At 50.3% G+C, this 14,344-nt stretch overlaps 1 protein-coding gene across 4 annotated transcripts in view; it reads right to left on the bottom strand.

Moving 5' to 3' along the window:
* PTGIS (prostaglandin I2 synthase) overlaps window positions 1-14,344 on the bottom strand; it is an 89,390-nt gene that overhangs the window by 36,431 nt on the left and 38,615 nt on the right. For 2 of the 4 annotated variants that reach the window (XM_024750380.1, XM_024750381.1), the window contains exon 1: window positions 80-1,372. In XM_024750380.1, coding sequence (XP_024606148.1) covers window positions 80-712 — 633 coding nt within the window. In that variant the 5' untranslated portion in view covers window positions 713-1,372. Of the gene's footprint in view, window positions 1-79; window positions 1,373-11,935; window positions 11,975-14,344 lie in introns of those variants that run through there. The other 2 variants (XM_024750383.1, XM_024750379.1) reach the window with 2 other exon arrangements.

The following is a 14,344-nucleotide window of genomic DNA, read 5'->3' as shown; positions in this document are numbered from 1 at the left end:
GAAGAAATCAGTAAACACCAGGTTTAATAGGCCCAGCTGCTCATCCCCTTCCCTCCCAAGAGGCAAAAGAGGCACTTACAGTAAAGATATCACCATGCTTCTCCTTCATCCTAGTGAGGAAGCTGGCGGCATCTTTTCCAAACTCCAAAGCATAGCCCAACCAGGGGATACTGCCCAAGTCCAAGGGGGGCTCGCCAGGTCGCCTGCAGAAGCCACAGCACTTATCACCGTTTGATAAACCAGGGAAGAGGATAAAGAGTGTAGGGCACGGCGTGAGATTTTCAGTGGAGAGGAAGGCTTCCCTGAGGAGACATTTGACCAAAGACCTGAAGGCGGTGAGGGAGGGAGCCACATGGATATCTAAAAGAAGAGCTTCCAAGCAGAGGGAACAAGTGCAGAGGCCCCTAAGCTGGATCATGCCTGGTGTGTGCAAAGAACAGTGAGGAGGCCGGGGTGGCTGGATGTGGGAACAAGACGTGTACAGTAGGAGGTGAGGCCGGAGCAGTAAGAGGGGCCAGACCATGCAGGGCCTTGTACGCAGCTCTGAGGACTTCAGCTGTTGCTCTGAGTGAGGGGGGAGACATCGGAGCTTGAAGCAGAGGAGGGACAGGATTCGGCTTTGGTTTTTACAAGTGGCTTTTGGCTGCCGAGTAGGGAATAGACCACAGAGGGCTGAGAGCAGAAGCTGGGGTACCAGTTGATGTTCGTACATACTGGGGGGTCCAGTTAAGGTGGTCACATCTCTGCAGGTAGGAGAACCTTCCAGAACCCAGTAGTATTAGGATACAGAGTTCTCTGTATGAGCCAGCATGGACCAGGGTCCTGGTCATCTCACACTTCCTCTCATGCCCACCGAGAAAGGGTAAGGCTGGAGAGCATGGCTGGATAGCTGGAGGTGGTAGAAGAACTGCCCTGTCGCTGACCCCTGACTGCCCCTCTCCAGCTCAGAATCTGAGGTATCTCAGGAGGCCAGACACCATGCCCATGGCCTGTGGGGATGCCCCAGGGGTACAGGTAGCTCAGCCAGGGGGTAGGAAGGTTGTGTGTGATATTCAAGGTCAAAATCTCATCTGTGAGAGCAGAGGGACTCCTCTGAGGATATAATAACATATCTACACCTCACTACGGTGGATGGAATTCTAATATGACTACAATGACCTACAACTGAGTGAGGGAGATGGTACAGTTGACTTTGAGAAAGGATGATTCTTCTTAGTGGACCTGACCTAATCAGGTGAGGACAGGGCTTACAAGGGGCAGGGATCTTCCTGGCAAAAGAGACTGAGATTTGGCATAAGGGAGATTCTTTGCTGCTGGCTTTGAAGATGGAAGGGGCCACATGGCAAGGAATGCATGGGGCCTCTAGGGGCTATAAGTGGACCTTGGCTGACAGCAAGCAAGGAAATGGGGACCTCAGTCCCACAACCGCAAGGAGCTGAATTCAGCCAGATTCTTCCCTGGAGGTTCCTGATAGGAAGGCAGCCTGGCCAACACCTTAATTTCTGCCTCATAAGACTCTGGACAGAGAACACACTGTACTGGACTTCTGATCTACTGAAGTGTGAGCTAATAAATGGGTGTTGTTTTAAGCTCCCAACTATATGGTAATTTGTTACACAGCAAGAGATAACTAATATACTCAAACTGACATTGCACTTGCACTGGGCCCTGCCCTTGGCCAAGCATTTGATATATGAATGTCTCATCTCATCCTCCCCAACCACCCTCTGAGGGAGGGGCTATATTCACACCTGCACCAAATATTAACTATGAAGCAGGCATCGTCCTGGGTGCTGGAGATACAGGAGTGAACAGGGAAGATGAGGTGGAGGGCCCTGACCTCACAGGGCTTACATACTAATAAGCGGAGACAGACAAAAACAAAGAAGCAGTACCATTTCCGAGAGCGAGAAGTGTGATGAAGAAAATAAAGGAGATAAAACGTGACAATGAAAAGACAAATAACCCAATTTAACAATGCACAAAAGAATCTGAATGGACAGCTCTCCAAGGAAGATATACAAATGGCCAGTAAGCACATGAAAAGATTCTCAACATCATTAGTCATTGGGGAAATGAAAGTCAAAACGACAAGCAGTACCATTTCAAATCCACTAAGATGGCCATAGTGTTTTAAAAAACAAAAAAAAAAGGAAATAAGTGCTGGGAAGACTGTGGAGAAATGGGAACCCTCATGTATTTCTGGTGGGAACGTATAACGGTGCAGCTGCTTTGGAAAGTCTCGCAGTTCCTTGAAACATTAAAAGAGTGACTATATGACCCAGCGATATACCCCAAAGAACTGAAAACGTAAGTTCATACATAAACTTATACACTATTGTTCCTAGTATCATTAATCATAATAGCCCCAAAGTGGAACCAACCCAAATGTCCACCGACAGATGAATGTATAAACACAATGTGGTGCATTCATACGGTGGAACATTATTCAGTCATGAAAAGGAGTGAAGTACTGATTCACGCTACAACTTGGAAGCACCTCAAAACCATCACGCTGAGTAAAAGAAGCCAGACACAAAAGGCCACATAGGGTATGATTCTATTTCTGTGAATGTCCAGAGAAGGCAAATCAACGGGGACAGGAAGTAGATTCGTGGTTTCCAGAGTCTGAGGGGAGGGTGGAATGGAGAGTGACCGCTAACGGGTACCAGGTTTCTGTTTTAGAGTGATGAATATATTCCAGAGTTAGATAGTGGTGATGGGTGCACAGCCCTGTGGCTATACTAAAAACCACTGAATTGTATATTTTAAAAGGGTGAGTTTTATAGTATGGGAAATACATCTCATTAAAGAAAAAAGAAAGAAGGGTGATACGAGATAGTGGGGAGGCGCTAGTTTAGAGAAGGTGGTCAGGGAGGGCCTTTCCAAGGAGGTGCCATGTGAGCAGAGACTGGAAGGAAGAGCGGGGAGAAGAACCTTACAGGCAGAGGGAACAGCAAGTGCAAAGGCCCTGGGGCAAGAGTGCACTTGGTGACGTTCTCAAGACAGCAGGAGCCGCTGTGGCGGGAGTGGAGGATGTGGGGGTGAAAGACTGGAAATGACCTGGGGACCAAGAAGGCCAGTGGCCGAGGACAGAGTCTGGCTTTTATTACAAGTGTGGTGGGAACCCTCTGGAGGGTAGGATTTAGGAAGTGATGTGATGATTTAGGAAGTAGGATTTAGGAAGTGATGTGGTTGTGCTTTTAAAAGGTTGCAAGAGGGAACTCCTTGGCGGTCCAGCGGTTAGGACTCCACGCTTCCACTGCAGGAGGCACAGGTTCAATCCTTGGTCAGGGAACTAAGATACCGCAGGCTGCGCAGTGTGGCCAAAAAAATAAATAAAGGTTGCAAGAGCGAGAGGCGGGAGGGAGATGTGTCAGGAGACTAAAGCAACTACGGTGGGAGTGGAGGCTGTGATCCTCCAGGAGCCAGGCCTAGCATCCGACTCGTCCACTTCCAGGTTGGGGGTTTTTGTGCCATCCCCAGAAGCCCAGGGGGGACCACCTTCCCTTCATCCTTCTTCCCCTCCCTGTCTACGTTCTTCCACCATGGCCTCCTGCCTCCTCAGTCTGACTGTCCCCCAACATAAAGCGGGGAACAGGTGGTGGACAGAGAGGCTGGCTAGATTTGAGGGCCAGAGTTTGGGAAATATGGAAGCAGAACCAGAGGTGAGGGTTGAGGGCATTAGGAAGTGCCTCCCCCCACCCACTTCCTCCTCTCGCCCCACTCCCACCCTGCCTCTGAGCCCATCATTGAGGAGACTCGCAAAGGTGCAGCTCGGGGATTCTAAGGGGGTGCTGGGGACGTGCCAGGACCCTTCCTTTCCCCTCGCCTCTCTGTGAGCCAGCTTCTTCTGAAGGCTCCGTTTAAAGGCTGGCACAGCACAGGGCTGGAGGAGCCCAGTGTGCACCAGCCCTCTTCCAGTCCAGGTCTGAGCCCAGAGACAGGACACAGCAGCGGCGATTTCTGCACAAGAGGCAGGAGGGCAGGATGGTTGTTATGAGCCTGACTTTAGCACCGCACTTCCTGGCTTCAAATCCCAGCCGTGCTTCTTGCCGGCCGTGTGACTTTGCTTCCCCACGCCTGTTTCCTCACCTGTAAAAGAGGAGTGATGACACTACAGACTACACTGGGCTGTGATGAAGATGAAGGGGGCTATAGAACAGTGCTTGGCACCTGGCAACCGGGGAGCAGCTGGGGTGGGTCTGAGAAGCAGGACCAATATGACTCCCGGGTGCCATTTCTTGAGCAACGGCTATATGCCAGGTGCAAAGGTTTCCTTGCTTGGTAATGATGGCTGATACTTGATGAGCCCTGACTGTGTTACCCTTTGAGGAAGGAAGCATTGTATTTCCATCAAGCCCATTTTACAGCAGATGAAACTGAGGCACAGAAGGGGCTGAGCCACTTGCCCGAGGGCCCACCGTGGAGGGTCTGGGTTTCTAACCCAGGCAGGCCTGGCTGCAGAGCCCACACTCTTGATGCTACCCTGGCCCCAAGTCACCCCAAGTGGACATCTGCACAGCCACTTTGCAGGTGAGGAAACTGAGACGCAGAGAGGTTCCAGCGACCTTCCCAGGTGCAGGGCCTGAGACCTTCCCCTAAGACATCTTTGGGGTGTGGGTGGGGCTTCCTTCCCCTGCCTTTCACTCTGGCTGCCACCGGAGCTCCCCAGCAAGCCTGGTGTTATTTCTGGCAGCACTCATCTTTCCCCTGAAAAGTTCCAAGGAGCTGCGGACAAAGGCAGGAAGCTGGGAGCCCAGACGTCTGATTCCTGATGTGCCAGAGGCTCCTTCAGCCCCCGGGCCCTGAATCCAACTGAGGCCCAGGTCACATTCCAGGGTGACTCAGCCAGAGGCCAGCGGGGGCAAAGGAGGCTCTATTTTGGGGTCTGCGGTCTCTAGCCTCCCTCATGGACACTCTCACTGTTCTGAGGCAGGGATGCCGGGCGTGACCCTCTCATCCCCAGCTGCTGCCCACATGGCTGATCGCTGCCTTCCCTTCCTCCTCTGTAAAATGGGGGTAACAAGAGTGCCCCCATCTCCAAGTTAGGAGAAAATGAGATTGGGGGCCTAAATTCCGGCCCCTGTGGGGTCTCCCAAGGGTCCACGCAACTCTGCCCCCCCAGGGTCCACACTACCACCCGCACAACTGTCAGTGACCCCCATTCCCACACTTCTCCCCAGTACCCCACCTGGTGAAACTGCTAAGCTGCCCACAGGTATAAAAATCAACAACTCACCCTCAAAGACAAATTAGCTCTCTGGATTGATAGTAAGAATTAGCTAAAATAATGTTTGGCATTCCTTCTAATCCAGCAATTCCACCCTCACCTACTATTATCGTCATCATTCCCTGTTTTGTTTTGTTGGCGTTTTTCTGGCAGTGCCGTGCGGCCTGTGGAATCTTAGTTCCCTGACCAGGGATCGAACCTGTGCCCTCTGCAGTGGAAGCACGGAATCCTAAACACTAGACTGCCAGGCAATTCCATCATCATTCCCATTTTAAAGACTGGGAAACTGGACTTCCCTGGTGGTCCAGTGGTTAAGACTGCACTTCCACTGCAGGGGGCGCAGGTTTGATCCCTGGTTGGGGAACTAAGATCCTGCGTGCCGTATGGTGTGGCCAAAAAGAAAAACAGCATAAAGATTGAGAAACTGAGGCAGAGAGCAGTTACTCAACTTGTTCTTATTCCTGGAGGCTGGGAGTTTCCATATGCTAAGCACCCAGGTACCCAGCCTCCCAGAATCCATGTATTCTGTGGCTGCCCTCATCTGCCCCAGAGAAAAGCACAGACTAGGAGGCCCCACAGGATGAGCCCAGCACATTGTCTGAAATAGCAAAAACACTGGAAACAACTTGAGTCCCTCAATAGGGACAGGAATAAAAGGGAAAAAAAGAAACCTGCACCTATTCATACTATGGAATACTACACAAAAAATCGAAAGAATGAATTAGATCTCCACATAGCAACATGGACGGATGTCAAAACGAAAATCTGGAGTGAAAACAGCAAAGGTACAGTCTGAAAACAACTCTGTACAGAGTTTCCAAAAAGCCTGACAACTTAGGAAAAATAATTTATTTCTCTATAAGGAAACTTATCTGTAGCCTTTTTCGTTTTCAGTTTTCCAGGCAAATGATTGAACGTATGGTGTTAAGTTTCACCTAGAAAGGTGTCGAGAGGTTGAAGAAAAATATCGTGAACTCACTGTGTGGAAATTCAACTAACACATTGTTTAAAAATAAAAGCTTTCCAGAAAATTTCTGGAATTTTCAAACACTCTGACTTAAACACACACACACCACACTTCCACCGCCCTGTGTTATCTACGAGCTAAGGTCTATGCATATGAGAATAATTTTTAAAACAGCTGGGAGGCTGAGGAGATATGACAACCAAAGGCAGTACCCTGGATGAGATCCTAGCACAGAAAGAAGACGTTAACGGAAAAGCTGATGAAATTCAAATAAAGTCTGGAGTTTGGTTAATCGTAACAGACCAGTGTTGGTTTTTTTTAGTTTTAATGACTGTACCATGATGCTGTAAGAGGTTAACAATAGCAGAAACCGTGAGGGGTATTTGGGAACTCTTTGTACAACTTTTCTGTAAATATAAAACCAGTCTAAAATAAAAAGTCTAAAATAAAAAATCTTTTTAAAAGATCTGGGAGGTTCCTCTCAAATTAATCAACAGTAGAGGTCCTGAATTGTCGGAAGAGTGGTTAGAAGGGCTTCAGTCTTATTTACAATGGGATAAATGCTTAAGTCGAATGTATTCCTTGTGCAATTCAAATTAATTTTTAAAATATTTTATAAAAAGATCTATACTGCCATCTCCTTGATTTGAGATAGGTGAATTTTACTTTTCTCCTAAATCGCAGATTCTCAGTGGAGCAGGAGAACCTTGGGGACTAGGAAGCTGAGGCGTTTGGTTCTGGTTGTACTCTGCCCGAGTAGACCTCAGCAGAAGGGAGACCCCTTTGTGGGCCTGAGTTTCTCTGGCAGAGGGAAATACCGAGCCTACTCAGCCCCTGCATCCGGATCCCGGAATCCTGTGGAAGGTGGTTCCAGGGCCGGTAAGAGGGCATCGTTCAGGGCCTCTGCCTTCCCCAGCCTCAACTCTGCCGTCCGTGTAAAGGGGGAGAGAGCAAGCCTGGGGGGTGACACCGAGTTGGTGCACGATCCAGACAGAGGCTGAAGAGCGGGAGGGGGCTTCTTCCGCCGGGGGTCACACCGAGCATGTCCACGCACCCACTCTGCACCCGTGACTCTCGGTTCTCACCTGCAACCCCCTTGCAGGTCCCAGGCACCGCTCTCTGGGCCAGGCCCGGGCTTCTCGCGCCCCGGCCGATCGAGTGTGTGCGGTGGGTGAGCAGCCCTCTGGGACTCCTGTCCCTGCACCTTCCCGCGCGCGTCTCCCCAACTCTGAGCCCTCTTTAAGCCCTCTGGGCCTGGCCCCCTCGCCGGGGCGGGGGAGGGGCGCGGAAGCCCCTTCGACCGGACACTTGGACTCCCACCTCCAGGCTCGCCCGGGGGGTGTAGGGGACGGTGGGAAGAAGATCCCCTCCTGCCCGGGGGACTGGGGAGGGGGCTCCGATTTGGGGTGTGGGGGAGGAATGGGGGATTTGGGGAAGAGGAAGGAAGGGAATATGGGGGGACGGAGGGGTGATGGGGATAGAGAAAGTGTGAGGATGAGAGGTCAAGCGGTGGCAGAGGAGGGATTGGGGGTGGGAGGGGACTGGAAGGGCCTTTCCTCCACATTCCACCTAAACAGTCTCCACCACTCTAGCCGCCCCCCGCCCCTCACCCATCCCATCCCCACCCCACCCCGGATGGGCTAGAGTCCATTAGTTTTCTATTCTGTTGGTCTGGGCAGAGTGGGGTTGTACCGCCCCCTATTTTACCTTCAATAACTACAGTGGAGGGGGCACAAGAGCTCAGAGCACCCGGCTCTGAGTCCCTCATCTGCAAGCTGTAAGGGACAATAAGTGTACATCACCCACGTGTACCTGCAGCACAGCAGGGGCTCAGAATATGGTGGACGTTGTCACATTACCTGGTGCTTAGGGTGTTGGCCTCTGGTGCCAGTGGCTCTGCAAGAGACCACCCCTGGGCACTGGCGAGAACCTGGGCTCCCAGCTGGAAGCGTCTGGACCTCACTCCACCCTCTCCACTCCCTACACACACCCCACCCCACTTACACCTGGGAAACCTTGGCCAGGGAACTTACCCTCTCTTAACCCGCTTCCTTATCTGGGGACAGAGGTCAGACTTGTACTTTACCTTAGGGGGTTGCTGTGAAGAATTGATGAGAGCTTGTCAGTAGAGGGAAGTGCAAACTAGGAGTGCAGGGCACATGTGAGTTTTGTGAGGCAGTGAGCAGAGTGTGGAGCTGGGACCTAGAATGTCTGATTCTAATCCTTGGGCTGTTGCTCACTGCTGGGTGAATTGAGACAGGTTTCATTTCATCTTACCAATAGCCCCCAGGCTGAGCTGTTACTCCTCCCTGGTCTCCTGGCTTCTGCCCTCATCTCTCTGCAGTCCATTCTCCCCGCAGTTGTCAGAAGAATCCTGCTAGAACCTAAGTCAGATCCTCTACTGAATCCTGCTCAGAACCCTCCATGGCTCCACCTCACTCAGAGCACAGCCCAAGTCCTTACAAGGTCCTGTAAGGACTTGATCTGCCCCCTCCCACCTCTACCTCCCTGCCCTCATGTCCTCCCACTCTCTGCCTCACCCACTCTGCTCCAGCCACACTCATCTCTCACCCTGCCCCAAGTGTTCCAAACTCACTCCCACCTCAGGGCCTTTGCACTTGCTATTCCCTCTGATTGGAACACTCTTCTCTCATATACTTGCACAGCTGGCTTTTATCATCACATCCCTCATCCCTCTGTCTCTGCTCAGTTGTCAACTGCTCAAAGAAGCCCTCCTGACTGCCTGGTCTAAGGCAGTCACATCAGCCCTGTCTATTGCCTTGAACTGTTTTGGGGTTTGTTTTTTTTTTTTTCCTTGACAGTACTTAACATTTCCTGCTATCATATTAGAGCTTCATTTATTTGTCTATTTAATGTCAGCTGTCAGGGCAGTTGGATGACCCTCATGTGGCCTCAGCAGACTGAGAAGAGCAAGAGGCAAAAGGAGTTTCTTGAATCTCTTGTTTATTTATCCAGCTTACCCACCAGCAAAGCTGACAATCCCAAAAAGGCCACAGAACAGGCCTGGAGGATTTTCTCCAAATTTGGGGAGCCCCACGGGGCAGCCTTCTGGCAGTGGGGTTCACAGTCCGGCTTGGCCAATACTAAACCATGTGACCTCAGGCAGTCTGCTCCATTTCCCTGAGCCTAGATGCCTCATCGGTGAAATGGGGATGAAGTGAAGAGTAAATGACCTAATCCAGGTGACACACTTGTCAGAGTGCCGGACGCACAGTGAACTTTAGTGGGGGTCAACTGCCATTAGCACTTAATTCCAATCTAGCCTCTCACCATATGTGTGATCAAGGCTTGGTCTCAGTTTTCTTATCTGAGAAATGGGGAGAACAGTTCCTTCCTCACAGGACAGTTGCACCCAGCATGGGGCCTGGCACACAGTAGGTGCTCAATAAATGTTAGCTCTCCAATCCCACACCACTGGCTTGAGTGCAAACTAGCATCACCTCAGTCCAAATCCCCCCCCACATAAAATGTCCCTCTTCCCCCCTCAGCCCAGGGGCAAAATCCCGCCCCCCCCCACCCAGGGAAGGAGGCCAGCTGCTCACACACCAAAGAGGGAAGAAGGTTTTGGGGCCCCTGGCTTCTCCCTTGCTATCAGAATCTGATTTTGTTCACGAATCAAGCAGGTGTTTAGGAAGATGGCCCCACCCCCTTCCCACAGAATGAACCAGCGTTGGTCTGAGCCAGCCAGGGACATCCCTCTTTGCTAGGGATTGGTCCAGTGGTGGCCACGTGAGCACCATCTGGACATTTGTTGGGGGCTTCTGGGAATTTTTCCCCTCCCTATTCTCCTCCTTTTCTTTGGGGGCCATTGTGTAAGAATGTGATGGTGGGGATGTTATGAGGGAAGGCCAGGAAAATGGCAGAACCCCAAACCAGAGCTGCAGAAGAACCATTCCTGGAACCATTTACCCCCAGACTTATTGTCTAATGAGATAATCAAATGCCTTTGTTGCTGAAGACACTGTGAGTCAGATTTTCTCTTACTTGCCGCCAAAAACTTTCCTAACTAAGATGACTTCCAGTTATGGCTGTGCCAAGGATAACGTGACGTAATCATGTATCCAAAGCACCTTGCCCATGAGGAGCATTCAAAAATGTCACTTCATCTCCTTAGTTTTGCTTTTTGTTTTTTCTTTTACAGCTCAGTCTTTCTATGCTTATTGGGCTAATAGGGCATTCAACTTTCTGGTTATGGCATCTTGCAGGAACAGGCAGGCTCTGAAAAGTAGCAGATATTCCAAATTCCCCTGACCCGTGAGGACTAACAGGGCCCTGCAGAGGACAGGGCTGGTATGTCCTCAAGAATGAAGAGGAGGGAAGACACCCCAAGAGTGACCCTCAGCCCATGGCGAAGGGCTTGAGAGCCAGGTCCAAATCCCAACATTGCCCACTCGCTTGCTGTATGAAACCTAAGCAAGTCACTTCACCTCTCTGAGCCTCAACTACCTTATCTGTGCAGTGGACGTGTTGCTGGTGGTGGTGATGGCAGGGAGGCACCCAGCGGGATTTCAAACCCAGCCTTCATCTGAGAAGTGAAGCCCACATGTCAGGTGGACCTCAGGAAACCCCTCCTTCCATCCAGCTCTACCAGGGGCTGCCACCCAGTGACAAGCATCGGACTTTCCCCTGTAGGAGTCTCAGTATGTCCAGATGTCCGCTGTCCAAGACTAGAGCCAAGACATCTGGGCAAGTCTCTGGCCCCGCCTGACCTCCACTCTCTTATCTGGCTGCTGTAAGGTCATAAGGATAATGTCAAGCCCCAACTCCTTCAGAAAATGGGGGGCTTCGCTTGGGAAAGGACAGCCCTTCCAACCCCATGCCCCTGCTTCCTCTCTTCCAGGAACCAGGTCTGGTTCATGTCTGCGTCCTAAAGGCCACAAACCAAATGTTTCAGGAAAGGAAAACATGTGCGTTGCCTTCTTCAAAGCTGAAAACCAGCCCCATCAGAGATAGGCAGCTGTAAATACTTCTGTAATTATAGCTCTAACTTCAGTTGGTAATTTGGGCCATTCAAAACACTTTCTCATATTTACTCACTGAATCTCTACAAAGGCCTTATAAAGTGGGTACTATTATTATTCCCAATGTGCAGATGGTGAAACCAAGGCCCAGAGAGGCTCAGTAACTTACCCAAAGTCACACAACACTTCCTTTCATAGACTGGAGCCTGGGAGTTTGATGCCCTCTGAGGACAGGCTATTTTCCCTGTGGTGTGAACACACCGGGGGCTTTCCCACCCCCATAGCTTTACTCATGCTGTTTACCTGCCTGGAAGCCTTCTCTTTCTCTTCCTTTTGGTTTATCCAAATCTGTTATGGGAGGGTGTGTTAGTTCAGGTCCTCTGAGACAGCCAAGATGAGACGAGACATACAAGAAATTTACTGGGGAAAAGGCCAGGGAGGAAGTGAGGGGGAAGCCAGAGGAGGCTGGAAGAAAGGGAAGGAAGGAAGGAAGGAGGGAGGGAAAGAAGGGAGGAAGATTGGTTGGCTGTAGACCACAGGGCAGTTCTAAAAATGTTCAGTAAGGCTGACAGGAAGTCCTTGAGCCTCTAGAGGAGCCCTGTGTCTCCAGGAAATGGGCCTGCCTTGGGATCCCTTCCTCCCTCTGTGATTAACTGGGAGAAGCCCCTGGGAAGCATGGCCTCCACTCAACTATGAGGATGAATCCATGATCCATCTGTCAACTAGGCTCCACACAGAAGACTTGAGAGGTACCTTTTCACAGCTGCTGAAGTGAAGAAGTACATCTGCCACCTAAAACAACAAGCAAAAAAACAGCAACAAAAAAGCTGACTATATATGCTTTTATAGGCATGAACCACATCAGTGCAAGAAGAAATTCTTCCACTTTCAGAAGCTGGGCCAGGTTGAGAGTGGAGGGGAAGGAGAGACCAAAAGATGCAAAGCTGCTATTGCTTTTGTGCTGCCAAAGAGAGGGTGGCAAACTCAAGTCTCCAAGCAAGTAAGGTAAGTGAATGAAGCGAGCCTGTCATATCAGGGAGGCAATAGGGAGGAGTGGGGACAGTGGAAAACTGGAGAGCACCACCCCATCCAAAAGGAAGCTGCCTCTACTCAGTTCAGCCAACTGTGGCCATGCAGAAATATAGCCCAGTGTGGCCAGGTCTTCTGATTCAAGAGAAGCCAGAAATAATGGCTCACATTATTTTAAAACACTGAATGGGCCAATAACACACATCTGCCACGTGACTTTGGCCCTGGAGTTTAGTTGTGCCAGAGGCCAGCGGCTTAGCCATTTTGGGATGCGCAAAACAGATCTGGAGTTGGGAGGTTGAACTAAATCACTCTGTAGAATTAAGGAAGTATAGTGGAGTTTCAGGGGGAAGCCAGAGGCAGTGAAGGCCAGGCTGACATGAGGGCAGGTTGGGGGCCTGTGTAGAAAATCAGCCAAGTGAAATTCCCTGTGGAATTAAGAGTGGCCAAATGACCATTACAGTGGGAGCCGGGTAATACTGAGTGTTTATTTGTTTCCTATGTTGGGCTATGGAATAGCAACACACATACACATGCTCACACGTCACCTCCAGTTGCGCCCACATATTCAGAAACAGTCTGCTACACACACAGGGTGAACACCTCATTCTAACTTGCCCAGACTTTCCTGGTTTTAGTCCTGAAAGTCCCATGTCGCAGGAAATCCCTCAGTCCTGGACCACCACGAAGGTTGGTCACACTACCAACACACTCCTGTAGCGTGTGAGTGGGCTGGAGATAGGTTCAGTGCTGTGGCAGCCATCTTGGGCCCTGAGGAGAGTCATCACCAAGTCACACGTTTAATTAACTACCCCAGGACCATGCTGTGGTAGATTAGAACATGGTCTCTACACATGGAGATCAGCTCGGTGCTTTGTGACCACCTAGAGGGGTGGGATAGGGAGGGTGGGAAGGAGACACAAGAGGGAGGGGATATGGGAATATATGTATAGTTGATTCACTTTGTTATACAGCAGAAACTAACACAGCATTGTAAAACAATTATACTCCAATAAAGATGTTAAAAAAAAAAAGAACATGGTTTATAATTCTGACACTTGCCCTGTGTTGGAATTAGACAATCATACCCTTTGCTGTACATCTGCAGAGCCTCCCACTATGGCCAGAGAATACCCATTCTGAGTAAGGATACGAGAGGAATCCTGTATCTCCGTGTGACATCCCTGGTTTCTGCCATTGGCCACTACTCATGGAGTAAGGCTGAGCTCAGCCCACAGCCTGAAGCAAGACTCCCCAGCGGACCTGCAGACCCGTGAGTGAGAAAAATGAGAATTTGCTATTAAAAGTCATGGAGGTTTTGAGGCTTTTGTTAGGCAGCAAAAGCTGACTGATCTAGGCTTTATCTCTCAACATTTGGAGTCAATTTGGTTAGATGTTCTTTGTACCAGTTAGATACAGAATAGGCTACTTTCCATGCTTTGGGACTTGGTTTTCGCATCTGTACAAGGGGAAAATGACAGGGCCTCCTTCCCATGGTGGTTGGAAGGACTCGAGAAGATCATGGGTCTAGTGCGTACTGTAGGCACTTAATAAAAGGGATTTTATTAAAGAAGTGAAATTCTTGGGCTTCCCTGGTGGCGGAGTGGTTGAGAGTCTGCCTTCTGATGCAGGGGACGCGGGTTCGTGCCCCGGTCCGGGAGGATCCCACATGCCGCGGAGCGGCTGGGCCCGTGAGCCATGGCCGCTGAGTCTGCGCGTCCGGAGCCTGTGCTCCGCAACGGGAGAGGCCACAACAGTGAGAGGCCCGCGTACCGCAAAAAAAAAAAAAAAAAAGAAGTGAAATTCTTTCAGCACACACTTGCTGAACACTTATTTCCCAGCATTGTGCTAGCCTCTCTGTCAAGAATTTTAGAGGAGGAAGCAAAGAAGACAAACCTCCCCCATTTTGGTCATTTTCAAACAGGAGTAGAAAAACCACGTCTGGATTAGAGGCAGAGGGATAGAGGAAATTACCTCTTTTCTGACATCCAGGACTTGGGGCTGAACTGTCTAAATGATGGGGGCATATCTGTGGGTTAGGAGACTTGCGGGTCTCTAAGAAACAAGGATTTCAGCTGTAATAAAGCCATCCTCCAGCGTCCTTCCCCAGGGAGAGCCAGGATTATGTAAAGA

The sequence above is a fragment of the Neophocaena asiaeorientalis genome, unplaced genomic scaffold, assembly GCF_003031525.2.
Source record: "Neophocaena asiaeorientalis asiaeorientalis breed wild unplaced genomic scaffold, Neophocaena_asiaeorientalis_V1.1 scaffold606, whole genome shotgun sequence".
In the NCBI taxonomy this organism is placed as follows: Eukaryota; Metazoa; Chordata; class Mammalia; order Artiodactyla; family Phocoenidae; genus Neophocaena; species Neophocaena asiaeorientalis.
The sequence above is the reverse complement of the archived record's forward strand: the minus strand, read 5'-3'. Positions and strand labels throughout refer to the sequence as shown.